Source organism: Rattus rattus, chromosome 13 (genome assembly GCF_011064425.1).
Source record: "Rattus rattus isolate New Zealand chromosome 13, Rrattus_CSIRO_v1, whole genome shotgun sequence".
NCBI lineage: Eukaryota > Metazoa > Chordata > Mammalia > Rodentia > Muridae > Rattus > Rattus rattus.
The window spans coordinates 12283015-12310008 of record NC_046166.1 but is presented as its reverse complement, the minus strand read 5'-3'; the positions used below and the strand labels follow the sequence as shown (position 1 = coordinate 12310008).

The 26994-nt window shown below is 48.9% G+C and overlaps 1 protein-coding gene across 3 annotated transcripts; it reads left to right on the top strand.

Moving 5' to 3' along the window:
- The first annotated feature begins 25 nt into the window (after nt 1-25).
- On the top strand, nt 26-25654 carry Mau2 (MAU2 sister chromatid cohesion factor). 3 transcript variants are annotated; one of them, XM_032919332.1, is made up of 19 exons: nt 26-352; nt 10380-10397; nt 10769-10834; nt 12233-12328; nt 13261-13355; nt 14732-14759; nt 15206-15361; nt 16200-16346; nt 16460-16550; nt 17229-17332; nt 17873-17950; nt 18227-18292; nt 20195-20281; nt 21262-21311; nt 21499-21576; nt 21686-21797; nt 23565-23655; nt 24036-24163; nt 24257-25654. In XM_032919332.1, the coding sequence occupies exons 1-19, from the start codon at nt 59-61 to the stop codon at nt 24488-24490; spliced, it is 2019 nt and encodes a 672-aa protein (XP_032775223.1). In that variant the 5' UTR covers nt 26-58; the 3' UTR covers nt 24491-25654. The 3 variants fall into 3 exon arrangements, with proteins under 3 accessions (XP_032775223.1, XP_032775222.1, XP_032775221.1); XM_032919331.1 differs by having other exon boundaries at nt 28-352; nt 20195-20278; nt 24250-25609; XM_032919330.1 differs by having other exon boundaries at nt 28-352; nt 24250-25609.
- Nucleotides 25655-26994: the final 1340 nt, after the last annotated feature.

Genomic DNA, 26994 nt, shown 5'->3' with positions numbered 1-26994 from the left:
GCCCCCTCAAGGTGCTTCCGCCTCTCTGTGGAGGCGGCTTGTTGTTGTGCAGGCCAAGATGGCGGCACAGGCGGCGGCGGCGGCGCAGGCGGCGGCGGCAGCGCAGGCGGCCGCAGCGCAGGCGGCACAGGCCGAGGCAGCCGAGTCGTGGTATCTGGCTCTCCTGGGTTTCGCCGAGCACTTCCGAACATCTAGCCCGCCCAAGATCCGCTTGTGCGTTCATTGCCTGCAGGCCGTGTTCCCCTTCAAACCGCCTCAGCGGATAGAGGCCCGTACGCACCTGCAGCTCGGCTCGGTGCTTTACCACCACACGAAGAACAGCGAACAGGCGCGCAGTCACTTAGAGAAGGCGGTGAGTGTGCGGGCCAGGCGGGCGGACCACGGGGTACTGGGAACTCGATCCTCTTCGCTTCATCGGGCTTGGGACTTCCGAAGGCCTCGCCCTCACCTGTGGTGACAGACGCGGCTCCGCCACGCCCTCTCACCCGGGAACTGGGAAAGTTGTCCTTTAGCAACAAACTGGTTCTCGCATCGGGGACCCCCATAGTCGGGTGGCCGTGGGAGCATTACCCAGAGCGTCAGCCTAGAAGCACCTACCTAATGTGACTGCCGATAATAGTATTGAAGAGATCCAAGCTCCCTGAGATGTAAAAGCAAGGAAATCTGAAAAATGCCATTTCTAGTCCCTGGACCAGAAGTTCTGACAATCAGGTGTTTAGGTCTCTCGAGTCCCTGTGGCATGGATATTGGGGAAGGTGAAGCCCTGAGCCTCTGGCTGAACATTGTTGCCCTGTGAGGACGTGAAGTGATTTTAGCTTCTAGAGTCAGTTGCACCTCGGGGGTCTGGAGGTCGGTCCTACCATTGGTGGCTTCTTCTCCCACCATGAACTAACTGGTCCATCTTTGAAGGAGTCCCCACTCCACCTCCAACTTGATTTGTGACGTCTTGGCACTTTACAGAATTTGAAGAGTTAGCTGTCATTCGGCTTCTCAGTAAACTTAGTGACTGTAAGACTTGTTTCTTCTCATGGCAGTTGTGTCTCTTTCACACCTCTGTCTCACTTTTTGCCATTTTCCTATCTTTGTTCTGATTGAAGAAGCTCCTTGAGACAACTCAGACGTTTAATGTACTGACCTGCAGACAGTCTAAATTTACTAAATTGCCTTCAGGAAGGGATCAAAATCCTTCTTTCCCAGACTGGCAGAGTTGAACTTCTAATCCTCACTGAACCAACTAACTTCCTTATTTCAAGAGTGAAACCCTATAGGCTTAGCTAGGTGAAGTGATTTAGCAAAGACCACACTGTGTGAGGTTTTGGGTGGTTTTTTGTTTTGTTTTGTTTTTGTTTTTGTTTTGTTTTATTTTTGGGGGGAGGCGGTTTCGAGGTCTTACAGTGTAGCACAGAATTGGCCTCCATTTCAGCAATCATCCTTCCTGGCCCAAGTACTGGGATTGCAGGCATAGTTGCACATACTTGTGATATGCATGCTCAAGGGCTAACCTCAGCTATGTAGGAATAATATCTCAAAGAAAAGAAAGTAGGTCTGGTTAGATGACTGTGGGTAAAGGCTTTGCAGTATAAGCCCAATAACTTGAGTTTGAATGGAAGGTGAGCACTCTCAAAAATTACTCTCCACATTGGCCTGCACTCACACACATCTCTCTCTCTCTCACACACACACACACACACACACACACACACACACACACACACACACACACACAAATAATAAGATTAAAAAGGAGCTAGATATGGTGGTAGATGCCTTTAATCCTGACACTCAGGAGACAGGCCAATGGATCTCTGTGAGTGCTGCCAAAGAGCCAGGGCTACATAGAAGACCCTGTCTCAAACAGAACCAATGATCGGCTAGAAAGATGGCTCAGCACTTAAGAGCCTAGACCATTCTTCCAGAGGTCCTGAGTTCAGTTCCCAGCAACCACACTTTTCTGGTGTGTCTGAAGACAGCGTATAGTATACTCACATTTAAAAAAAAAAAAAAAAAAAAAGGTGAAACCTAAGCTGGTCAGTGGCAGAGCTCTCTGAGTTCAAAGCCATCCTGGTCCACAGAAAGAGATCCAAGATAGCCAGAACTATATAGAGAAACCCTGTCAAAAACAAAACAAAACAAAGAAAAAGAAAACTTGGGCTCATCCAATTTGTGGGTTAAAAAAAGATTTAATGATTTTTAATTATACATGTGGATATATGCACATAAATGTTGTGCCCACTGAGGTCAAATTTCTTGAGTCCACTGAGCTGGAGTTAGAGTTGTATGTGGGCTGCGTAATGGAGTTACTGGGAACTGAACTTGGGTCCTATGCAGAGTATTGTGTGTTCCTAACTGCCAAGGTATGTCTCTAATCCCCTCAGTCTAACGAGCACTGGTTTCTAGACTAGAAAAGGATGTCATTATTGTGTTAGTGCTTTTGTTGTTGTCTTATTCATTCGTCAAGAAGCTATTTGTTCCCCTTCCACCATGTGTCAAGCCTGTTGTAGACTGGGTATGAGCTGACTGAAAAGTCCTGCCCATGGTAGCCTTTTCTTTAGTGAGACAAGCAGTCAATAAGGCTATTAGTCTAAGAGCTATTGACACTGGACTAGAGGAAGGGGTAGAGTTGATATAGGGATGAGGGAACCTCATATTTGTATGAATGACGTTTGAATGGTATGAGCTAGTGATCCCATTCAAGGTTTCAGGTCAATAACAAGGAGTTCCTGGGGCCTGCAGTGGATATTGAAGCATCCAGGACAGTAGTGAGTGAGTTTGATCCTGCCAAGTGCCAGACTTCAGTGTATGTGCAGGCCGGAGGCTGCCAGGATCTGGCTGGTTCTGAAATGTTCTTTTCTTTCTTGTTCAGGGCAGTTAATCCCACCACCTCCCTTTTTCCCTTGTTTCCTTGGGTGTTAATGTATCCATGTATTTTTCATCCATCCTTCAGCCCTGTGCAATCCATGCAGCCCCCTGCAATTGCTCTCTTTTAGCACTTGGCTTTGAGACCAGCAATTAAAACCCCTTACTTACCCTTGTGAAATGCTTTCCCTTGGTGTATCAGAAAGCTGACTCCTGAAAGATCACCCACAGAACCACATTGTGCCCTCCATAAGTCACCCCAGCTCAATGCCCGTAAAACCGTTAATCACCACTGCTCTTCCATTCAATTCCCCTGAGTTTTATTTAAAATGACATTGTTGTCCTTGGAGTGACCCTAGGACCTTGTACATAAGCCACTATCTGGTGCAAAGCTATATCATAAGCCCCTTCATTTGTTCTTTTTTTTTCTTTTTGAAGATTTTTTTTTATTATGTATAAGTACGCTTTTCTTCAGACACACCAGAAGAGGGCATCAGATCTCATTACAGATGGTTGTGAGCCACCATGTGGTTGCTGGGAATTGAACTCAAGACCTTTGGAAGAACAGTCATCTCTTCAACCACTGAGCCATCTCTCCAGCCCTACCCCCACCCCCACCCCCACCCCCCTTCATTTGTTCTTAATTGCACTTTTCCCAAAAGCACAGCTATGAGCTTTTACGCTCTGGGATTCGGAGACATCAGGAATTCCAGATTTTAGGCTTACCTGAGCCACACAATAAGATGCTCTTTTCTTTAAAACAAACAAAACAAACCTGAAAGTATAATTGGTTTCTTTTAGAAAGTTCTGGGGTGAGCCAGAATGTGGTGAGGTGTGCCTTTGATCCTAGGACTCGGGAGGCAGAGGCAGGCAGATCTGTGAGTTCAAGGCTAGCCTGGTCTACAAAGTGAGTTCGAGGTCAATGAGTTTTGACCCAGAGAAACCCTGTCTCAAAAAACAAACAAGCTGGAGAGATGAGATGGCTCAGTGGTTAAGAGCACTGACTGCTTTTCCAGGGGTCCTGAATGCAATTCCCAGCAACCACATGGTGGCTCACAACCATCTGTAATGGGATCTGATGCCCTCTTCTGGTGTGTCTGAAGACAACTCTAGTGTACTCATATAAATAAAATCTTTTTTTTTTAAATGCTAGGATAAGAGGTGTGCAACACCACACCTGGCTGCTGCTTAGGTTTGAAATTATGCATTTTGTTCCCTCCTTCCTTTACCCCTACCTGTTAACCCTCTGTTGCACGTCCCAATAGCAGGTATCTTAGGTCTCTAATATAATACTGCAGTGCTGATATCTAGCCACAGTCCCTGTGTGACTCACACCATCTTAGCAACACAGCATACAGTACAACAACCCTTCCACAAGATGTGGTAAGTTTAGAGCAAGATAGGAACCATGTCCCCATGTTTTGGCACGAAGGTAGAGTTGGCCAGTTGATCTCAAGGGTTTGCGTGATCTTCTTAGGCCTCTGTAATGGACTACAGGTGATGGCTGCCTGCCTTAGCTGCTCTGGGATGATGGCTTGGTTCACTTGACCTAGAAAGCAGCTTCATCTCTACTGGTCTGGCACCACTCATTCTCGGGTTAGCCTGGGAGTCTGCTTTACTTGTTTCCCTTTTCCTGAGAGGCTCCCTCCAAGCCTAATGCCTTCAGCTCAGCTGCAGCAGCTCTTTTTCTCCTTGATTTTGACCAGGTCCCACTCTACGCTAGATAGAACTGGAATGGAAACCCATGCCCTGGCGTGGCCACCATGCAAAGCAGATCTGTGAGCTATAACCTGTGCTTTTCCTCTCACTCACTCACTCTCCATCATCTGACTTCAGGAACTAAAGTTAGCATGGCCTTTGATTCTGACTCATCCTGTTTGTCTCCTCAACTTCATCCTGCCTGCAATACTGTTGTGCTCTTGGTGCTTATGTGCCAGCCCTGTGTTAGGCACCATCCTCGGCAAACTGATGAAATAAAGACCTCTTGGCTTCCTTCTTTAACATTTGTGTAGTGTACAGAAAGTGTATTTGTGTGCGTGTGTATAGGAAGAGCATGTGTGCAAGTCCAAAGACAACCTGGGGTGTTCTCTCAGGTGTCAGACTTGGTGGCAGTCACCTTTATCCATTAAGCCATTTTGCCCACTCTTGTCTTCCTGATGCCAACTCTCTGTTGGCTGGAAAATGTTCTAGAGCCTTAGCTGCCTGTAGCAGGAGGTTAGGAAAACTCCCTCTATTTCCATTCTGGATTGTTGGAGTCAGTAGCTGTCTCTACTCAAGTTGGTAGATGAGAAGACCTGGAGTGGGGCGGGGGGAGGCGGTGTATGTTTGTTTGTTTTTCCTAATTACTTTGTTTTTCATGAATAAGAAAACTATAAAGCTGAATGTGCTGACTCAACCTATAATCCCTGCACTTTGAAGGCTGAGGCAAAAAAAAAAATACTGTTAGTTCAAGGCCAGCCAGCATGGCCTTGCCTCAAAAATGAAAAAAGCATGAGGCTGGACAAATACTCAATGGGTGAGAACTGTTGTTGAAGAATGAGGGCCCGAGTACAAATCCTGGTCTCCGTGGGAAGGATCTGGCATGGCTATGTGCCTACACATGACCCCACTGGGAACCCCAGTGTGGTGACTGCTGAGGAGCAGGGACAAGTGGAACACTAGGCCTTGCTGATGGCCAGCTTGCCTCCTCTCAAGGGAATAGGGAAAGATGTAGGGCATGATGCTTGACATTCTCTTCTGACTCACATTCCTCCGCATAGGTACACACACGTGCTCACACAACTCGAGATAGATATTTGTTTAAAAAGCAAACGCTAGGGCTGGAGAGATGGCTCAGTGGTTAAGAGCACTGACTGCTCTTCCAGAGGTTCTGAGTTCAATTCCCAGCAACCACATGGTGGCTCACAACCATCTGTAATGGAATGCTCTTTTCTGAAGTGTCTGAAGAGAACTATAGTGTACTAACATATAAATAAAATAAATAAATCTTTTTTTTTTTTTTTTTTTTTTTTTTTTTTTATTTTTGGGTTCTTTTTTTTTTTTTCGAGCTGGGGATCGAACCCAGTAAATAAATCTTTAAAAAAAAAAAAAAAAGGGCTGGGATTTAGCTCAGTGGTAGAGCGCTTTACCTAGGAAGCGCAAGGCCCCAAAGGTTGGTCCCAGCTCCAAAAAAAAAAGAAAAAAAAAAAAAAAAATGGGTTGGGGATTTAGCTCAGTGGTAGAGCGCTTGCCAAGAAAGCGCAAAGGCCCTGGGTTAAGTCCCCAGCTCTAAAAAAAAAAAAAAAAAAAAAAAAAAAAAAAAAAAGCAAAAGCTAGATAGTGACACATTTTTAATATCCTAGGGACAGAAACAGGTGGATCTGAGACTTGGAGGAATCCTGGTTCTAAAATCAGCTCTAGGCTAGCCATTGCTATATAGTAAGTCCCTATCTCAAAGGGAAAAAGTAAAGACAGTGACAACAACAAAAACCCAAGTAAACATAAACAACAGATTAGCATCTGACACTGCACTCCACCTCATAAAATAACAAAACCGAAGGGAAACACTCAAGGCAACCCCACTGGCTTCTGGAAAGCTAACAACCATCAGGTCCCCTGTGAACTAGAGAGTTCTTATTTTGACTGCTATTTTTTTCTTTTAACATCAAGTGGAAGAGATACAATTCATGAGTCTTATAAAGTACAACAGCTTACAGCTGAGTTAGGATACATTGTGTATTTTTCACTTTTGTTAGTTTCTTTGAGTCAGGGTCTCATTCATCTTAGGCTGCCTTCGAAATGACTTATGGCCTTGGAATTCTTAACTTCCTGCCTTTCCCTCAGTGCTGAGGCTACAGGTATATGCATGGGTTTTAGGTTGGTGCCCAGGATGGAATGCAGAACTGTGCTACACAAGCACTCTACTATCTGAGCTGTATCCCCAGCCCAGAAGTAGGGTGATACACAGAGAACAACTTATGTGAGTTGGTTATCTCTTTTCACCATGTGGGTTCCCGTTATCAAAGTCTGGTGTTTAGGCTTGACAACATGTGCCTTTACTGAGAGTCATCTTGCTAGCCTCGCAAAAGTTTGGACATAGATTCATGGAAGTGTAAATGTCATACCGTGATCACCATTTATAGAATACATTTTGCTAAGTTTTGTTTCACATAGGTTTTCTTATGAATTCATTGCCATAGTCCAAATGGTAAACTACTTAAAATTCCCCACGCTCTTCTCATGACCTTGGGATTTAAAATGTAGCTGGACAAGGCTGGAAAAGTGGCTCAGTGGTTACAAACACTTGGTGCTCTTCCAGGGGACCCAGGTTCAATTCCCAGCATCCAATGGTGCCATCTATAACTCCAGTTCCAGGGGATTTGAGTCCCTCTTTTGACCTCTACATTTACCTGGTACATAGACATACATGCATGCAAAACACTAGCACATTAAAAATAACTAAATGGAGCTGGACATAGTACTGTGGGCTTGCAGAAGAATTAGGAGCTCAAGGCCATCATCATCTCCATAGTTTGAGGGCAAGCTAGACTGCATGAGATCCTGTTTCAAGAAATTTAAGGAAAAAAATGGGATGGAGATGTAGTTCACTGAGTAGAGTGCCTGCCTAGCATTCAAGAAGTCCTAGGTGGGTTGGGGATTTAGCTCAATGGTAGAGCATTTGCCTAGCAAGTTCAAGGCCCTGGGTTCGATCCTCAGCTCTGGGGGGAAAAAAAAAAGATGTACATGAGTGGGTGCAATTGTTGCTCATGAGACAAATGTTTCCCAAGCACTGTGGAGTGTTACCCTGAAGCAGCCTCTGGAGACACAGCCTTGACAGAGGTTACATGGACCTTCCCTAACATCCTCCATTGTGTATGCTGTTATGGGTATATAAAGACATTTTGGCAATGGCAAACTTCCTGTGAGATTATGTCACCTAGCAATGTGGTCGGCTTAGTTGTAAAAGTACATGTTTGCATTGCTGTGAAATCACCTAGCAACACATTTCTTAGAATGTGTCCCTGTCAATCCAGCAATGCCTAAAGAAGACTGCACACAGAAGGTGATAGAAGGAGAGATGAGAGGAAGATGGAATTCCAAGAGGGTAGTGGGAGATCCTAAGAAGACTGTGGAGGTCTAAAGGGTGGTTGAAAGTTCTAGAAAGGCAGTGAGTATCCAGAGAGGAGGGCACAGGAGAGGATGTCTACCCATCAGCAGATACCTTTGGCTCAGAAAGAAAGGTATGACTAAATAGGCAGATGGCAGCCACAAGGAAACGTAAGTGGAAATGACAAAGAGACCTTTCTGTAAGGAGATGGTCCAGACATGGAAGAAATTGGAACAGTGGGACCCCATTCCCTGTCAGCTGGCTGTGATTTCTGGATTCATCCCTCAGCTGCCTATTTAAAAGAACACAGTGAGTCTGTAGTCCTGGGAAGCTACCGATGCTCTGAGGAGGCCTCCAGTGCTGACCAGAGGAGGCTGCTGCTCCTCCTGCCCTGCCTTTTTACTGGCCCACAGTGCTTCCTCCTGGCCAGCAGATCCCCACTTCTCTTTGTGTCTCTGTCTTGCTGGTCCAAGAGGCAACCTAGGTGTTTCTAGTCACACGAGAGCCTCTTCTTTCCCTTTGTGCTGGTCTCTGCTCTGAGACAGCTTTCTGTTAAGAGAATCTTGTGCAGTTGGGGCTAGTTTCCTTAAACTCACTGTGTAGCTGAGGATGACCTTGAATTTTGGGTCCCCCTGAGTACTGGGGTTACAGGCATGCATGTCTAGTTTGTGAGGTACAGGGGATAAAACCCAGGGTCTTATACATGCTAAGCAGCCATGCTACCAACTGAGTCACATCTCCAGTCTTTTATGTACCTGAGATTGGCCTTGGACTTCTGATTTCCTGCTTCCACGCCTCAAGTGCTGGATGACAAATGCATACCACCACACTTGTCCTAAGCCAATCCTAAAACCATGTTGTAGGGCTGGCAAGATAGCTAAGCAGGTAAAGGTGCTAGCTGTCAAACATGACTGATTGAAGGCTGGCTTCAGTACCCAGGACCAATGTGGTAGAAAGAACTGACTCCCACAAGGTGCCCTCTGACCTCTACCCTTACACGATGGCCTATTGAGTGCATCAGCATATAAAGAAATCATATAAATAAATATGCAAATAAATAAATGTTAAAAAATTGTTTTTTACAAAAACAATCTGACCAGGAACTTTGATTCTTCCCCACTCAGGGGTGGACTCCCAGCCACCACTGCCATGAGTGGCACTAAGCCACCAGCCTTGTAGCCTCAGGTATCCCCAGGTCTTGGTTCTTTTCTTGCTAGCTCTTCTGTGTCTGTGCTCTTCTGAGCACCTCCCACTTTCCCTTTTCTGCAGTTACACCCAGCTTTAGCCTTCAAAGCTCAGCATCAAGTGCCCCATCCTGTGTGGGCAGTTGACACAGCGAGGTGGGCCCAGTCTGCCTCTCCACACCTGTCAGGGCTCCTCTCAGAGGTCAGTTCTTTGGTAATTGTTTGTTGCAGCCTTGGTTGTCAGGTCAGTGTTAGGGTTGTACTTAGGAGGTCCTTAAAGATCCAAATAACTGAACACTGCATGGCACACTACCAAGGAGTTTTCTTGAAACATGTAACTTGAGACACAGTGGTTCCCTAAGTCAAAGCTGACCCTCTGAATCATTCATTCATTTACTTGTTAATTTGGAGACAGGGTTTTACTTTTTAGTCTAGGCTAGCTATGTAAACCAGTCTGGCCTCAAGCTCATAAAGATTTCACCTGCCTCTGACTCCTCAGTGCTAGGATTAAAGGTGTGCACCACCATGCCCAGCTAGTTATTTTTAATTATGTGAGTACTTGCGTTTGTGTGTATAATTGAATGCAGGTGTTGGGAGGCTAAAGGTATTGAGAAGCTGGTTTGTGTTCTTGTTTTGTTTTGCAACAGAGTCTCATAAATCTCTTGGTGTACATCACTCCCCTTCTGAGGCTAGCTCTGCCCACTTCAAGCCTCTTTGATATGCCACTTCCTCAGACGCCCCTAAGGTGACCCACTCCTCAGGCAAAGCTTTGCTGAATGGCTAGTCTTTCCGCCAGACCATCATCAGTCCTGCTGAAATGTAGAGTATGGCCAAGATCACCCTGGGGTTCCCTCCCTTGAATAGTCTGGCTCCTTGTCTGATGTTAGGAAGAGAGGTTCCCCTCTTTATTAGGCATCCCCCAAGTGCCATGCAGCTTCCATCCCAGAACCAGCTTGCAGGGGAAGCAATGCTGTCTCTCCCACACTGCCCTTGGGGATGGGCATGCTGTGTCAACACTACTATAAGCCCAGTGGAACCAAGCACCAAGCATTTGCCTCAGAATTAATCCTAGTTGGGCATGGTGGCTCATGCCTTTAATCTCAGTGCTCAGGAGGCAGAAGCAGGTAGAACTCTGTGAGTTTGAGGTGATCCTGATCTATAGAGTATGTTTCAAGACAGCCAGAACTACACAGAGAAACCCTTTCTTGACCCTCCCCCGAGAAAAATTAATCCTTTTTTTTTTTCTCTTTCAGTGGTTGATATCACAGCAAGTATCCTTTTCTTGTATATGCATTTTGAGGGGTGCCCATACTGGGGGTGGAACCCAGCACCTGGGGCATGCTAAGCAAATGTTCTGCCACTGAGCCATATCATATCCTATATTCTTGAGGTAATGTTCTGCTTGAATGAAAAGCCCATGGTAAAAGCTGGAAACATTTCTTTCCCTGGCATACCATGTACCCTAGCTGCCCTGGAAGCCAGCCACCACTCTCTGGGCAGCAAGGTCCTCATTGTGCCCTTTCTGCCCCAATTCTGCTTCCTCTGCTTGCCCTGCAGCATGGAGGGGGAGGATTTACTCGGAGCTGTGACCCTTTTTAAAGAGATGTCTTTGCATTGTACTTCCTTAACTGAACTTCTCCAGATCCCGCAGTTTGAAGATGTTAAATTTGAGGCAGCGAGCCTGTTGTCAGAGCTGTATTGTCAAGAGGTGAGGACATGCTGCTGGTTCTGAAAGCAGGGGCTCCCTGTTTCCTGGTTCCCAGCTGGGTAGGAGTTAACACTGTGTTACAGAGCTCTGTATAGCTCACTCACACGCCCTGGTTTCTGTATTTATTCATTCAGAACTGGGGATAGAAGCCAGGACCTCACCTGGGTTACACAGATAATGCCACTGAGCTCTGCCCTGTCCCTGTCCCTGTCCCTGTCCCCTCCTGATGTGTACTACCTACTATAATAGAAGTGATGCAGCACCACTGTCCAATATTCTTTTTTTTTTTTTTTTTTTTTTTTAATCGGAGCGGAGGACCGAACCCATGGCCTTGAGCTTGCTAGGCAAGCGCACTACCACTGAGCTAAATCCCCAACTCAATATTCTTTTTTTTTTTTTTTTTTTTTTTTTGAGCTGGGGACCAACCCAGGGCCTTGCGGTTGCTAGGCAGGCGCTCACCACTGAGCCAAATCCCCAACCCCTTTCAATATTCTTTAAGGTGTAACTTTTCCTTGTGTCTTTTTTGTGGTCCTAGGGTAGTACCAGGTACTTATGTGTGCTAAGTAGACACTCTCCAGCATCAAACCGCACTTCAGCCCTTCAAATTTGTTATTTCTTTTTATTCTATGGATATAAGTATTTTGTGTATGTAAGTATACAGTTGTCGACAGAGTTCAGTAGAGGGCATGAGATTCCATGGGACTGAAGTGACAGAGGTTGTGAGCTGCCATGTGGGTGCTAGGAACTGAAACCAGGCCCCCTCTTAAGAGCAGCAGGTACTCTTAACCACAGAGCCATCTTCAGTGTCCCCCAAGTATATGTATGTCTGGGTTTTTGTTGTTGGGGAAGCTTTGGGGTTATTGTTTTGAAACAGGTAAGTCTGTAGCCTTAGCTAGCCTAGATGTGAATGAGAGGCTATTATGTAGTTTGTTTTTGTTTTTGTTTTTTGGTGAGACAGGCTTTTTCTATGTAGCCCTCACTGTCCTAGGACTCTGTAGACCAGGCTGGCTTCAAACTCAGAGATCTGCTCTGCCTCCTGATAGCTGAATAAAAGGGCATGCATCACCACATCTGGTTTTTATTATTCTACATTAAAAAGCTAAATAATAATAATAATTTTTTGGAAACAATGCCACCCTGTAGCTTAAACTCACAGGCTGTCCTGCCTCAGACTCCCCAATATTGATAAGATAGGTGTGCCACCACACCTAGCAAGAAGAAATTTCAGAAGCCATTCAAACTCTCCGAGCAGGAAGTACACTGTAATAGCATTACCCATCTTATCCAGAGAGTAAACAAAAAGGGGAGCTGGCTCCGTGGCTACTGCATCAGGGCTTAGGTTTGATTTCCATCTTGTCATTCCCCCTCCTCCTTGAACTTGAAATCATTTCCTTTCAGAACTCTGTGGACGCAGCGAAGCCACTGCTGCGGAAAGCCATCCAGATCTCACAGCAGACGCCATACTGGCACTGCCGCTTGCTCTTCCAGCTCGCTGTGAGTACAGGAGTGAGCAAGGCCTTGGGACATGAACTCAAGTACCAGGCTCTGCTTGGGGACCCCTGGGCTGCCATAGAGGGACAGGTCATTCGGGGTTGGGGATTTGGCTCAGTGGTAGAGCACTTGCCTAGTGCAAGCGCAAAGGCCCTGGGTTCAGTCCCCAGCTCAAAAAAAAAAAAAAAAAAAAAAAAAAAAAAAAAAAAAGAGGGACAGGTCATTCCACTCTGTCAGTCACCTCTTCTTTCCTACATCCTATTTGTACCTCTTTTTGGGGGGAGCCTGGATGACCCTTGACTGACATTTACTTGTCCTTGACCTGGCTATCTGTCATGTCCGCTGTCTCCACATAGTGGCAGCCCTAGCACTCACATAGCCATATGAGGTGCTGAACTTTAGGGTCTTTCCCCCAGGCGCCTCCATCCCTTGTGTTCTTGTGCTCACACTGTCTCCTTGCAGCCTCCCATGTGCAGCTGAGGAAGTGGACTCTGCAACTCCTTGCCCTTCCCAGCTTTCAGAGCTGATGGCACTCTGTGTGCAAGGGAGCTGAGCCCTAGACCAAGTGTCTGCATGGAAGCCTCCCTTCCAGGGACCAAATCAGATGTGGTCTCTCAGGTTTCCAGGTTTCTAGGTTTGAGGCATCCTTAGACTACTGCTCTGAGGGAGCCCTTTCTGGTAGCCTACCTGGTGTTCACTGGGTCTGCCCCAGAGCTCAGACTGCTGGCTCTGTACACCAGTAAGGGGAAATGACAGAGTACAAGGCATGGCTTAGTTTATACCCAGAGCATTTAGTGCTGTTGGCTGCCTTGGTGCTTGAACTCTAAGCCAGCACTGCAGTAATTATGCAGATACAGGAGGCATAGGCACACTGAGGCGGCAAGTTCTAAGGACTGACATTGGTAGCCAAGGTCATCGCTTTTTCTCCTCTTCAGCAACTGCACACACTGGAGAAGGATCTGGTATCCGCCTGTGACCTCCTGGGTGTGGGGGCCGAGTATGCCCGAGTGGTGGGATCTGAATATACAAGGTAGGCTGCTCTCTAGCTTGGAAAGAACTTGGCTGTCCTGCTACTGACCCTAAACCTTAGTGTGTGACGGTGGCCTCTGGTGTAGTGAACCATGCAGAGTCAATCCTAGCAAGTGACCATCAGTTCCTGCCATGTGAATGCTGGCTGGGAAGGCAAAGGCAGTGTCTCATTGGTAGAGCTGGTACTGGCAGGTTCTCTCTCTGGTATTTTTAGACAGGCTGTCACCACTGTAGCCAGGATGACCCCAGCTGTTTGCTTTAACCCTCTTGCCTCAGCCTCCTAAGAGCTGGAGTGACAGGTTTGCTCTTCCACACACTTCCAAATCTCTTGAAATAGAAAGCATTGGTAGGATTGTTCAGCCACAGGCTTTATTGCACCGGTACCTCCTCGACAACTGTGACTCAGTGTCCATTCACCTGCATGCAGTGGGCTAGCATTGGTAGAGGCCACCCTCCCCTGCTGTGGGAGTTCTGTCCTCAGTTTCAGCATGTACATAGATCTACTTGAGAAAGTCCATGGAGTGGGATTTGAGAGAGGCCACAGAAACCCTGGTGACAGAGAAGGGAGGCACTGACTGCCATTTATAAGTTCATCTCCTTTATCTTGAGGGGAACATGAGCTGGGCACAGCCGAGTGCGCAGGTGAGGTGGAGATAGCCCAGGCCAGTCCATGTTCGCTCTACCCTTTGCTAGACCCACCTCTGCTGCATTGGAACATGAAGGTGACTTCAGGGTACTATCTTCTACTCTTTTGTGATGCTCACAAGTGTGTCTGCATCATGTAAAATAGGAGCTACCGAAGCCAGAGTGCATGGGCACACCTGGTAGAGGATGGAAGATCCCAAGTTCAAGGTTAAGAGGGTGGTCAGTGGTTAAGAGTACTTACCTCTCTCAGACATTCAAACTCAGATTCATTTCTCAACACCTACCTCAGGAGTCTCACAATTTCCTGTAACTCCAGTTCCTCAACGTCTGATGCCCCCCCTGTAGTCTCCTTGGGTGGCACTTGGATGTAGTAGTGCACTTGTGCATGTAGACACACGCATATAGAAATAAACAAAAGGTTTTTTGTCTTTGTTTGTTTGTTTGTTTGTTTTAGGGCTCTCTATTATGTAGCCCCGGCTGTCCTAGAACTCCAAATATAGACCAGGCTAAAGTTCAAAGTTAAGTTGGGAGTATAATGCAGTCCAGAGTGCTGTCTAGCCTGTATAAGATCCTAAGATCAATTCCAGCATCTGCCCACCTCCAAATGTAAACATGGATAGATCAGAACAAAATGTAGCATTCTAAAATGTCCTATAAATAAAGCACATCTCCCTGAGTAGCAGCCGTATTGATCCTGATGCCTTAAAACCTGATGTCTTGTGTTTTTTCCAGGGCATTATTCCTGCTCAGCAAGGGGATGGTAAGTCAAGGCTGGGTGTGTGCAGCCCTGTTGCCGGCCAGGAGGCTACCGGCAGGGGCTTTTCTACACAGTGTATTCTCAAGAGCAGGAGGGCTTCACTTGGGGCTCTGAGGTTTCAGGTAGTGGATGTGCTATTGAGAGAGCCTGCTGCGGAGATGCCCGTACCTTAGTTTCTTTGTTGTATCCAGCTTTGATTGTTTGAGGTAAGGTCTCAATGTAGGTAAGGTCTCCCTGGCTGTTCTGGAACTCTCTATGTAGACCAGGCTGGCCTCAAACTCACAGAGATCTGCCTGTCTCGGCCTCCCAAGTGGTGGGACTAAAGGCAAGTGCTGCCTGCCACACCTGACCTCATTGCACCCAGCTCTGCTCTCTGAGGGCTGTGGGAGTGGGGTGTCCTCAGCCGTTGGACTGGTAACAGTGGTGCACTACCTCTCTCACCCCTCTAGCTGCTGCTGATGGAACGCAAACTGCAAGAGGTGCACCCACTGCTCACACTGTGTGGGCAGATTGTGGAGAACTGGCAGGGCAACCCCATCCAGAAGGAGTCACTACGTGTCTTCTTCCTGGTGCTGCAGGTGACTCACTACCTGGATGCCGGGCAGGTATGTTGTCACTCGGGGTCTGTGGGGAGGGTTTACTCATGATATGATCTTGTTGCATGTTTGTAAGTACACAAACATACATGCAGGTGTCCTGCTCTAGCACAGTTGGCGGCCCCATCATACTGTATGACAAAGCCCCGAGGGTAGAGGGTGCTCACAAAGCAGTTTTGTCCTGTGGGCCTATTCTCATTTGAGTAAAAATTTGTGGCCTCACATCCATTGAGGGCACACATTGCTGGAGGCCTCTGGAGGAAGTTCATGGAAGCCATGAAAGCAAAACAGGGTAATGTGCTCCAGACCCCTTTCCCAGCTCACAGCAGCTTCGTGAAGCTCAGTAGGGACCCAGGTATGGCTATGTGACTATGTTGAAGACTGGAGACTGTGTTCACATGATGGCCTCAGCCTATGAGGAATGAATGGGAGCTACCTTGCTTGCCTTTGCCCTTTCTTGTTCCTGTGGACCCACTGGATGTGCACCCCTGTGAGGTACTGGGCCAGTGTTGTGGGGACCCAAGAAATGCTCAGTGTTAGTAAGGGCCTTCCTTGTGTTCCCACTGGGCCCAGCATATAAGAACATAGCAGCTTTTAGTGCTGAGAACCATAGCTGTCCCTGAGAGACTTAGAATGGCAGACAGAAATAAGGGTTAACAGAAGCTACAGTGCTAACAGTTTCTATTTGTGGGAGGCAACTACCAGGCCTCTTGCCTCCTTGAAGCCTGGCTTCTAGGAGGCTAAGACCTGAGGAGAAGAGCTCCTGCAGTAGGAGAGAGTCCCGTACAGGAGCTTGGCAAGGTTGCCAGGCCTCCTGGGGTGCGGTGCTGAGGCATACATGCCGCAGGTGAAGAGCGTCAAGCCATGCCTGAAGCAGCTGCAGCAGTGCATCCAGACCATCTCCACGCTGCACGATGATGAAATCCTGCCCAGCAACCCCGCCGACCTCTTCCACTGGCTGCCCAAGGAGCACATGTGTGTGCTCGTCTACCTGGTGAGTCCTGCCACCCTGCGCCTGGGTCTGGGCCTGGAATGGGCCTGGAATGGGCCTGGGCCTGGGCCTGCGCTGGGAGAGGGCCTTGTGACCACCACCTGCTCTCCTTGCAGGTCACAGTGATGCATTCCATGCAGGCTGGTTACCTGGAGAAGGCACAGAAGTACACAGACAAGGCGCTCATGCAGTTGGAAAAGCTTAAGAGTAAGTGCTGCCTGGGCAGGGCCCCAGCTATCCCAAGTTCCCTTGACATTAGGACATCGTCATGTTCCGGGAGGCCAGGGCCAGATCTTAGCCCTCACCTGCCTGCTCTGACTCCTCCAGGTTCTAGGGTTCTAGCCACACTTGACTGTTTCATGCGTCCTGAGGATTCATGTGGCCTTAGCATTCCTCTAAATCTCTTTGATCTTGTGGAACTGTGCTTTTCTTTTCCTCAAGCTGGGTTGGGCAACAACTTTTTCCTCACCCAAGGATATCTGTGCAGGGCTGCCAGGAACTAACTGCCATGGCTTGGGCTCTGTCTCACTCAGGCATGCATAGTTGAAGATTTCTTGGAGAACCCACCCAGCAGGTTCCTGAACTCTTAGCAGGGGTGGCAGGCAGGCTCTGTAGAGATGACCTGTGTGTTGCACAGTGCTCAGCCTGGAGTTTCCTGTGACTTTGGTGCATGGCATTCAAGCTAGCACCTGACCTGTGCTTGCTAAGCTCCTGCTTTACCTGAGCACCATCCACTAGAGACTTCTCAGCTCTGGGATGCTCGCTTCACAGTGGCCTGGCTTGAGCTTATGTCCTTATCTAGATGGGGAGAGGCTGCAGCAGGAATGATGTGGGCAGGGCCTGGTGGTCCATGTCTGCATGCTCACCCCTGCCTCCTGTCCCCAGTGCTAGACTGCAGCCCCATCCTGTCATCCTTCCAAGTGATCCTGCTGGAGCACATCATCATGTGCCGGCTTGTCACTGGCCACAAGGCCACTGCACTACAGGAGGTAGGAAGCACAGAGAGTGGGATGTGGGAGCTGGTCTGGGTGTGGGCATAGGTGTCAAGAGGGGAGGGTACAGGGGTTGGGGATTTAGCTCAGTGGTAGAGTGCTTGCCTAGCAAGCGCAAGGCCCTGGGTTCGGTCCCCAGCTCCGAAAAAAAGAAGAAGAAAAAAAAAAAAAAAAAAAAAAAAAGGGGAGGTACAGTGGCCTCACTGTCACTGCTCTAGTCTAGGCTATAGAATTCGATGTAAAGCCAATAGTCTGGTTCCCTAAAACTTGTAGGCTCAGGGAACAATGGGATATGACTGGGATCCATATCACCAAAATGCACAGCTTCCTGAGAACACTGGGGAGGTGTTTTATAACCTGAAGCTGGGATGGAAGTCAGGAGAAAGGAGGTCAGGGTCATCTTCTTCCATGTGGTGGCTCCTCCTGCCAGGACTTTGACTCCAGTTTGGCAAGTAGATGGGAGCATGTCTTCCAGCCTTGGGGCTGCACCCCAGTGCCAGGTCCCAGGATAGAGAGTTACCTTGGTTCTCTCCTCAGATCTCTCAGGTCTGTCAGCTGTGCCAGCAGTCCCCTAGGCTCTTCTCCAACCATGCCGCCCAGTTGCACACACTGCTGGTGAGTATGTCCCAGGATTGGGCCCCACTCTTGCCAGAATCCAGCACATAGCTAGCAAAGGATATGACCCATCCTGAGGATCTGGGTGTCCCAGTAAATAACCCATGACACTACCCAACCCACATCCAAACATGAGCTCTGTTCTGCTATGGGAAGGGGTCCTTTACAATAGCTTGAAGCCCATCCCAGGCCCAGTACAAATTATGTTTGCCCATGGTCACCGTGTCAGCTGCCCTGGTTCTAACCTGAGCTGCACATGCATCCTTGTCCTTGCAGGGCCTGTATTGTGTCTCCGTGAACTGCATGGACAATGCTGAAGCCCAGTTTACCACAGCCCTTCGGGTAAGACTGACTTCCTGAGTAATGGAACATGGTATAAGATTTGCTGCTGCACAAAGGATGGAGACCAGCTTAGGTTTACTGCAGGAGCTATATATAGACTTTGAGCCCACATTTACTGCAGTTAGCCTGGCAGTGGCCACAACCTTAACACAGTTCCTGTTGGGGTGGGAGGTTGCTAGGATGAACAGTTCGTGGCTACCCTGGAAAGATATGAGGAAAGGACATATGTGTCAGGAGTACAGGTACACTGGGTAGCCATTTTAACACCTAGGAAATTCTCAGACTGGGTCACTTTGTGGTGCTCTTGAAGTCATGCTGGGTTCTGGAGTTTGGTAGAGTCACATTATGTGGACGTACAGTGACTGGGATGTGCCCTTATCCTACCTAAGTTCTCTGATAGGTGCTCAGGAACAGAAGACAAGTTTTACTTCAGGGAGGCGGTCCCCAGCAAGGTACCCACAGTCTTAGACAACTGACCTACTAGTCCCTAAGAAGCTGGTCCATTTCTTCTAGAGTGACACAGATACTTCTAGGGATAGCTGTCCTTGCAGGAAAGGGAGGCTACTGACCTATTCTCTAGGGAGCCCACAGTAGAGATTTTTATGGTATGTTATGTTCTGAGGCTGGAGCATCCCTCTGTAGGATGGGGCTCCCTCCTTGGTTGCTAGATGTCTGTGAATGCTATGTGAAGAGTCAACTGGCTGCCCACTTCTCTGGCATGGATCCACCCCTGGCTCCCTAGACCCCAGGCCCTCCTGCTGCAGTGCCAGAGCCCTGCTGCAGTGCCAGGAACCTCATGTTCTTAGTGGTTGTCCATATGTGGCTTTGCTTCAGCAGCAATGCTTAAGTCATGTGCTGAAAGGAGCCTTCTGGGGCAATACATGGAAGGGGAAAAGCTAAGACAGACAGACACCTTGTCCTCAAACATAGACTCCTCCTGTTGTTCACAGCCCACACCCCAATGCTCCTGCAGCTCAGGTCAAGGAAGGGAGCTCTGGGCTTTTGTGTGCTAGGCCCACTACTGTGGGGAATTGGAATCAGAGGGCCCAGGCTGCTTAGACTCTTATATCCGTTCCTTCTCCTCTCTCAAACATCTGGGCTTAGCTAAGGAGATTGAACCCAACATTTCACACATGCCAGGCAAGTACTGTATTGCTGAACTGCAGCCCCTGCCTATGCTTTTAAGACAGGATATCTCAGTTGCACAGGCAGGCCTTAAATTCTGATCTTGCCTGGCAAGGTGTGGTGGTATAACAAATTCCAGCACTTGGGAGGGAGAGGCATGTGGATCTCTGTAAGTTTGAAGCTAGCCTGATCTACATATGGAGTTTAGAGACAAACACTGTCTTGAAAGATTTCAAAAGGTTTTTTAATCTTGCCTCAGCTTCCTTCCCAAGTGCTGGGATGACCAGCCTCCACTACCACACCTGAGGTTTACTCCTTCTCTTGACCAGTTCACTTTCCATAATCAATGGTTCAGTGGAGAGACCATGCCCAGCGTGCTTCAGGGTCTCACTGTTGGACTACAAACAAAAATAAGCCAGGGCGGTTACAGGCCTGTCGTCCCAGCTGCTAGGACTCTGAGCCAGAAGAGTGGAGCCAGTCTGGACTGTGTAGACCCAGTCTGGACTGTGTAGACCCAGTCTGGACTGTGTAGACCCAGTCTGGACTGTGTAGACCCAGTCTGGACTGTGTAGACCAAGGCTGCTCATTGTCCACTGGTGGTCACTGGCATTGCCACTGCAGTGGAGGAGGGGGAGGAGCTAACTCCACTTCGTGCTTGGGTTTGGAACAAGCTGACTGAGTCTGAAAGGAGCCCTTGCGCAATTCTGGGTCCAGTCAGGCCTCGACGGTGTAACCGTGGCCAGGCTGGACTCCTAAATGCCCCATCTTTCATTCCAGCTCACCAACCATCAGGAGTTGTGGGCCTTCATCGTGACTAACCTTGCGAGTGTGTATATACGGGAAGGAAATAGACACCAAGAGGTAGTAGGTGACATGCTTCATGTTCGGTATCCTCCTCCATCTCCTGTGCGGGGGCTGTGGGTGTCCTAGGCACCCACAGACCTTAGAAAAGCCCAGATGTTTAGTGTTCTATGAGGGTTAGGACTGGGACAGCACTCCTGCAGCCATGTGGCTTTTGTCCCATCCTAAGCCACTCAACCTTTATTGACCCCACATTGTACCTAAAACAAACAAAAAATGTCGTAGGGTGGTCATGTGCATGTCTTTAATCCAAGCACTCAGGAGGCAGAGGCAGGTGGATCTCTGGGTTCAAGACCAGCCTGGTCCACAGAGCAAGTTCCAGAATGGTGAGGGCTATACAGAAACTCTGTCTCAAAAAAAAAACAAAACAAAAGGACAAAAAAAATTGGGGAGTTTGCATCCAACCTGGGGCTCTTGCTTGCTGCCAAGCGGTCTGCCACAGAGCCACACCTCAGCTCCAAATCAGATAGAAGAAAGTCTTGTGTGGGTAGGTTGGTCATCCTCACAGGGCTGACCACATAAGCCAAGTGCTTCTACCTGGACTTTCTAGCCAAAGCCACAAGAATTAGGTTCTTCTCTGACCTAGGATATCCCACCCTTGAGTCCCTCCAGAGTGGCCCATATTCTCTGACCTCTGCAGCCTTCATTCTAACCATGGCCAATGTCATCTCTTGTCTGCACAAACCATGGCCAACTTTCCACATCTGGGCTGAGAGAAGCAGGAAGCCCAACCTCTGTCAACCTGGCTGTTAGGGAGCTGAGGCAGGATTCTTGGTCCATAAGGATAGTGTGTGTCCCAGTGTCCCCACTCTGCCCCTGTCTCCTACATAGTTCCCTCAGACACTCCATCTTGAAGCTGTTCAGGGCAGGCATGCTGCACGTTATGACAGTCTTCCCGTGGAGTGGAAGAAGCCCTGTCCCCTGTAGCATGTTCAGGGCCTGGCCTCCTCTAGGTAGAGTCCTGACTGATGTTTCTCCACCAGCTGTACAGTTTGCTTGAGAGGATAAACCCAGACCACAGCTTCCCGGTCAGGTGAGCCTGCCTGTGTTCAGCACACACATTCTACTCCCTCATTGCTCTTGGGGTGGTGTATGTGCCTGTGGGCCCCAGACCTCACACATACTCAACACTGCTTGCATCCTAGCCTTTAGACAGTCTTCAGGGGCTGCCTTTGGGAAACTGTTCTCCCATACCCAACTGAGACTCTGCTTCCTCGCAGCTCACACTGCCTCCGAGCAGCAGCCTTCTATGTACGAGGACTCTTCTCCTTCTTCCAGGGCCGCTACAACGAAGCCAAGTAAGTTTTGATCAGGGCACCATGTTTGATGGCCTCTCTTTCCTAAGTCTACCTCTGCTTCTCTAGGACTAATATGTCTGCGGGTATCAGCGTCTGTCTCCTCTTACAGGAGGTTTCTTCGAGAAACTCTAAAGATGTCGAATGCAGAGGACCTGAACCGCCTTACTGCCTGCTCCCTTGTGCTGCTGGGTCACATCTTCTATGTGCTGGGAAATCACAGGGTGAGTCCCTACCTAGCCGGTGCACAGGCTGGAGACCTAAGGAACACCACCACAGAAGGTGGCATTTCCTGTCCTGGAATCCAGGGTGTTAAAGGCATGGGGTCCTGGGGTTCCCCTCCTGGACATAGATGTCAGCCTCACAAGCCTCAGAACTAAGAGACAGCTGCCATGTTCCTGTAGGCTTCTCAACATACCATCCCTTGGGAATCCATGGCCCCGTGAGACTGTCTCAGAACCTTAGACTAACAATGTCAAACCTTCCTGTGTCTGTGGCACCATCAACCATGTGGCTTCACAAGACTTCTTTACTTCAAATTATTATCAAATGTATTGAGGGTAGCTTGGCTGTGGAGAGCAGGGAGTGACCTTTAGTGTCCCCACTGCTGTGGCCTGCTGCTGGGGCATCTGCTTGGGCATTGGACAAGCCTGTTTACCCTGGGGGCCTCTGGTGTGGTGTACTTCAGAGCACTTAGAGTAGCCGTGTGGGCCAGAAGTCTGTCTAGCAGTGTTTCCCACTCCACGGCTTTCTGTAAAACACTCCCTTTGCCTGTATGAGCCTGGCTGGGGAGATAGCAGGACCTGTGAGGTCAGGGCAGCCAAAGCGAGCCTGGTGGTTGAGCAGCAGGGACAGTTTGCTGAGCCAGGCCCTCGTGGGTGACAATTATTGCAGCAGCCAGAGCCAGGTGGCCAGCAGAGATCTGACTCGTGAGGATCAGACCCTGTCCAGGCAGCTATAGAGCCAGCCCATACTTCTAGCCCCTCCTTGGGTCTGGAGGAGGGGGCAGCTCTTCTTGCCCACCGTGTCTGAAGTCTGAGAGGGACTCTACTCGGTTTGGTTGTAGCTGGTGGAGGTTAAGGTCTGAGTAACCCAGCTAAGCTGCATTTGGTCAGGTTGTTTTTTCATTAACCTGTGCCTAGAATTGGAATCTGGTTTGAGGCTTTTAAATTTTTGTTTTTGTTCATTTCTCCATTTGCTTATTTTATGTGTGTGAATGTTTGGCTTGTGTGTTTGATAAGCACCATGTGTGTGCCTGGTGTCCACAGAGGTCAGAGACGGGGGTCAGATCAGATTCTCTGGTACAGGAATTAGACAATTGTGAGCTGCCATGTGGGTACTAAAAGCTGCACCTGAGTACTCTGCAAGAGCAGCGAGTGCTCTCCACCTCTGTCACAGAAAGGACCCCAACCTGGGCCTGCAGTCTGGGAAGGTAGAACAGTTCAGCGGGGCCTGGTTTGGACTCAGAACTACCTAGGGTTCCTCAGTGTGAGGTCAGAAACAGAACACTGCACTCCAGGTCTCCCCTAGCCTCGTCATGAGAACACTGGGCTTCTAGATCAGCAGCTCTGCACACACAGAGGGAGTCACAGGCCTAGAGACCCCATATCCCCACAGTAGCCTACAAAAGCCAGCCCAAAGGAGCAACTCTTCTGCACTCAGTCCTTTAGCTTCCTTCTCCTGAAGCCTAGGTTGGGACACCCGCATGAATGTATAGTTTATTAATCATTTCTAATTGTGGGGCCACAGCCCTCTTTTTCTCTAGCTGGCAAGACATGTATGGCCCATTCATTGCCTCATGTGCAAAGGGGAGCAAGAATGCTCAGTTTGTTTTTTCCAAGGTGAACAAGAGTACCTTAGAGGGCCGTTTTGGGTAGGCTCTGAGGGTGCAGTTCGTGTTTGTCCAGGAGCAACAGAACATAAAATGGGCAGATGGAGTCAAAGATACTCTTCCGTGACCTCACTGTTAATTCTTAGCTTTTGATTGGCAGGAGAGTAACAACATGGTGGTACCTGCCATGCAGCTGGCCAGCAAGATCCCAGACATGTCTGTGCAGCTGTGGTCATCTGCCCTCCTGAGAGGTGAGAGTGAACAAGGCTTCCAGGCATGCTCATAGGACTGACATCATCTGAGCAGGGGTGTGTCTCCAGGGGATTTTTATTCTTGTTTGTTTATTTATTGGAAACAGGGTCTAGCTGGCCTGGAATTCTGGGTAGACAAAGTTGATCTTGAAATCACAAATTTACATTCCTTTGTCTGCCAAGTCACCATGCCTAACTTTCCAGGGATTTTTAAGAATTGTGACAAGTGGGACCTGGGTTCCTGCTACAGGGCTTTGTGGATGATCCTCCTGAGTCTCAAAATGGGTTTGGATCTCTGAGGGTAACTTCTGACTCCCCTGGGTTGGTATGAGTTTGGCCACAGGGGATGAACTAAACAGTGACACCTGCCCCATCTGCAGACCTAAACAAGGCATGTGGGAATGCCATGGATGCCCATGAGGCCGCACAGATGCACCAGAACTTCTCACAGCAGCTGCTGCAGGACCACATCGAGGCCTGCAGCCTCCCAGAGCACAACCTCATTACGGTATAAAGGGTGGGGAAGCAGACATAGGGATGAGGGGCTCTGACTCCTTATGTGTGGAGGGGTTTACTCATGTGTTCTCCTCACAGTGGACAGATGGCCCACCCCCTGTGCAGTTTCAAGCTCAGAATGGACCCAACACCAGCTTGGCCAGCCTTCTGTGAGGCCTGCGTCCCCAACTTGGACCCAACACTGGATCTCTCTGGGAACAAAACCACCAGGGTGCCCACCAGCCCCTCACCATTGTCCCGTCATCTGCCTCTGAGGGCGACAGCCAGTTGCACCTGTTCCAGGGCTCAGTGCCATCTGCTGAAGGGACTGATGGCCTAATCTGTGTCTGGATGTCACCTGAAAAGAACAGGGTGACAGTGTGTGTATGCGTAGGGGGGGCATCTTCTGAGTGCTCAACCAAACCTAAGTGCAGCTGCACAAAGGGGCCTTCAGCCCAGGGCAAGCTGAGGGAAAGTGGTGGCTCTCAGTTTCCTCAGCCTGCTGTTCTCCCAGTGTCCCTGCACTTAGGGACTTCTGAGGTGACCCAGTGCAGGGGAGGAACTTGGCAAGAAAGAGGTGTTCGTGTGCAGTTGATGAGGCTGAGCGTTGGTGTGCCTGTCAGAAGCTCCTTGCTCACAGTCGGCATGAGCCCCGTTGGACCTGGAGAGGAGGTTCCCTTCCTGGCAGCTATTTGGCTTCCCCACGGAGGACAGTTATGGGACCAGCTCGGCTCTTCTTGGCTTGACAGCAGCCCTGAGGTTGACAATGATGGGGATGGGGAAACAGTGGTTCCTGCCAGCTCGTGGTATCTAGGCAGGTGCTCGGACGCTGTCACCAGGCAGTGTGAAGGCCAATTCTCAGAGCTTTGGACTCCATGACTGAAGGGACAAAGCTCCAAGGCCTTCGTGGACATTCTCACTGAGCCATGTGGCAGCTGCTGCCCATGGCCAGGTGCTCTCAACCCTTCTGTCTTCCTCTAGCCCTTTGGGTCCCACGGACCTACCCTCAATACTTGCATCACAGCCACAACCCTGCCTATTTATTTAAGCCTTTTTTTTTTTTTGCTTTTAGGGCATTTTGTACATAGATCAATTCAAACAAGGACCTCTCGACTTGCCATCTGTGCTGATATTAGAGTGCTTTTAGTGTCCACATCTCAGGCATGTGAAAGCTAAGGACAAGGTCATGACAAACTCCATAGTCAGTGTTGAGGTTCCACCTCCCTGGCCTCAGGACAGTCACCACAGTGTCCAGTAACCCAGTAGTTAAAGATTGAGAGGGGAATCCCAGAGAGGCTGGCACTCAAAGGTATTATAACCCAGGAGTCACTAAGAGCCATCCACAAGCCAGGCTAACTAGCCTATACAACGCTGTTGCCCCTTAAGCCACAGGTGACACTCTGAGTGAAAGAAGGCATGTCATATGTGAGATGTTGTTTGTTTTTATAAACATGGTGGCTTGCCTGGTTTTAGCAGCCTTTCAGTTGGGAACTGTGAGCTGAGAAGTCTGTCGGTCTCTTCCTTTGGGACCACCTCTCCCCAGTCTTTCCATTTCCCACTCTCCAGCCCTGCCAGCAGCTCCTCTACTGTGGACTGCAGCCCAGAGGCAGGGGTATAGCCCCTTTTCAACCCCGCCTGGTAGGAAGTAGTCCACAGCCCTCGCTCTGTTTGTTCTGGCTGCATATTGACCGCTTTTGTTGGGTTGGCGGCTCTTGAGGTTCTGCAGCGGTGCCGCACCTCAGCCTCCAAGCGCCTGGCTCTTAAAGTTTGGCTTTGGGGTTTTGATTGGAGGGAGTAGTGTTTAGTTAGAGCTTTTGTTTTTTGAGACAGTATCTCTTGTTCATGGATGACCTTCAACTCTATTCTCCTGCCTCCACTACCCTAGTACTGGGATGACTGGCATGTGCCATTGTGCCAGCTTTACATGGTGCTGCTAGGCTAGCATTCTGCCAACTGAGCCATAGCTTTATCCTGTGGTCCTATCTTGACACAGTAGTTGGTTTGGACCCTCTGTGAAGGGTGTTGTGCCCTGCAGTTTCAGCACACCAGCCCCCAGACAGGCTTGCTCCTGTGCCCGGGTGTCCCTTAGTCCCCAAGTTCTTATAAGGCAGAAACCATCTGGACATGCTGGCTCACACCTGTCATCCCAGCACTTGGGAGGCCGAGGTGGTAGAACACTCCCAAGTTACCTGCCTGTAAGGGTCACACCGTAAAATACCAGTAAAGCGATGAAGAAGAGCCTGGGCGACCCCGTACCCGAGGCCTTTTGCTTTTCCATGGGTTAGTTGATGCTTGACTAAGTTGATATACATATAAAATTAGACAGGTTTTTTGTTTGTTTTGGGGAGGGGGGGTGGTTGGAGGTTTTTTTTTTGTTGTTTGTGCTGTTGACTAAATTTGACAGAATAACTGTCTAGCTTATCTCGTAGCTGCTGTTCCCCAAATCTCACCCAAGGTTAAGGTCTGAGCTACCACTCTAGGATTAGACTGATTGGTTTTGGTATCTTGGTTTCAGGATCTCCACTGGTTTACCTAGGAAATTCTTAAGTGTCAACCTCATGTTTCTGAGACCATACATAGATGGTACCCCCCCCCACGCCCTCTCTCCAGCCACTTGTTTTGTAGGTTTGTGTTTTGCTGGGGGTGGAACCAAGCCCTTGCGTACAGCAGACACACCTCCCACACTGAACTACACTGCAGCTGCTCCTAAATTCAAGACCCCAGTGCTCAGAGGACTCCAGGTATGCCATTGTATGCCTAGGCACTGTCCTTTCTGAGAGGGTTCAGAGTCCAGCTGTGTGTCTCCTCCACACCTGGGCACATCTGCCTTCTAGACTCCGCCTA

Bases quoted from the DNA above. Each gene is read 5' to 3' on its own strand.
- Mau2 (XM_032919332.1), top strand. From the start codon at position 59: ATGGCGGCACAGGCGGCGGCGGCGGCGCAGGCGGCGGCGGCAGCGCAG. The intron at 13,356-14,731 runs GTAGGCTGCTCT...TGTTTTTTCCAG, and splicing joins GTGGGATCTGAATATACAAG to GGCATTATTCCTGCTCAGCA. The intron at 16,551-17,228 runs GTAAGTGCTGCC...TCCTGTCCCCAG, and splicing joins GCAGTTGGAAAAGCTTAAGA to TGCTAGACTGCAGCCCCATC.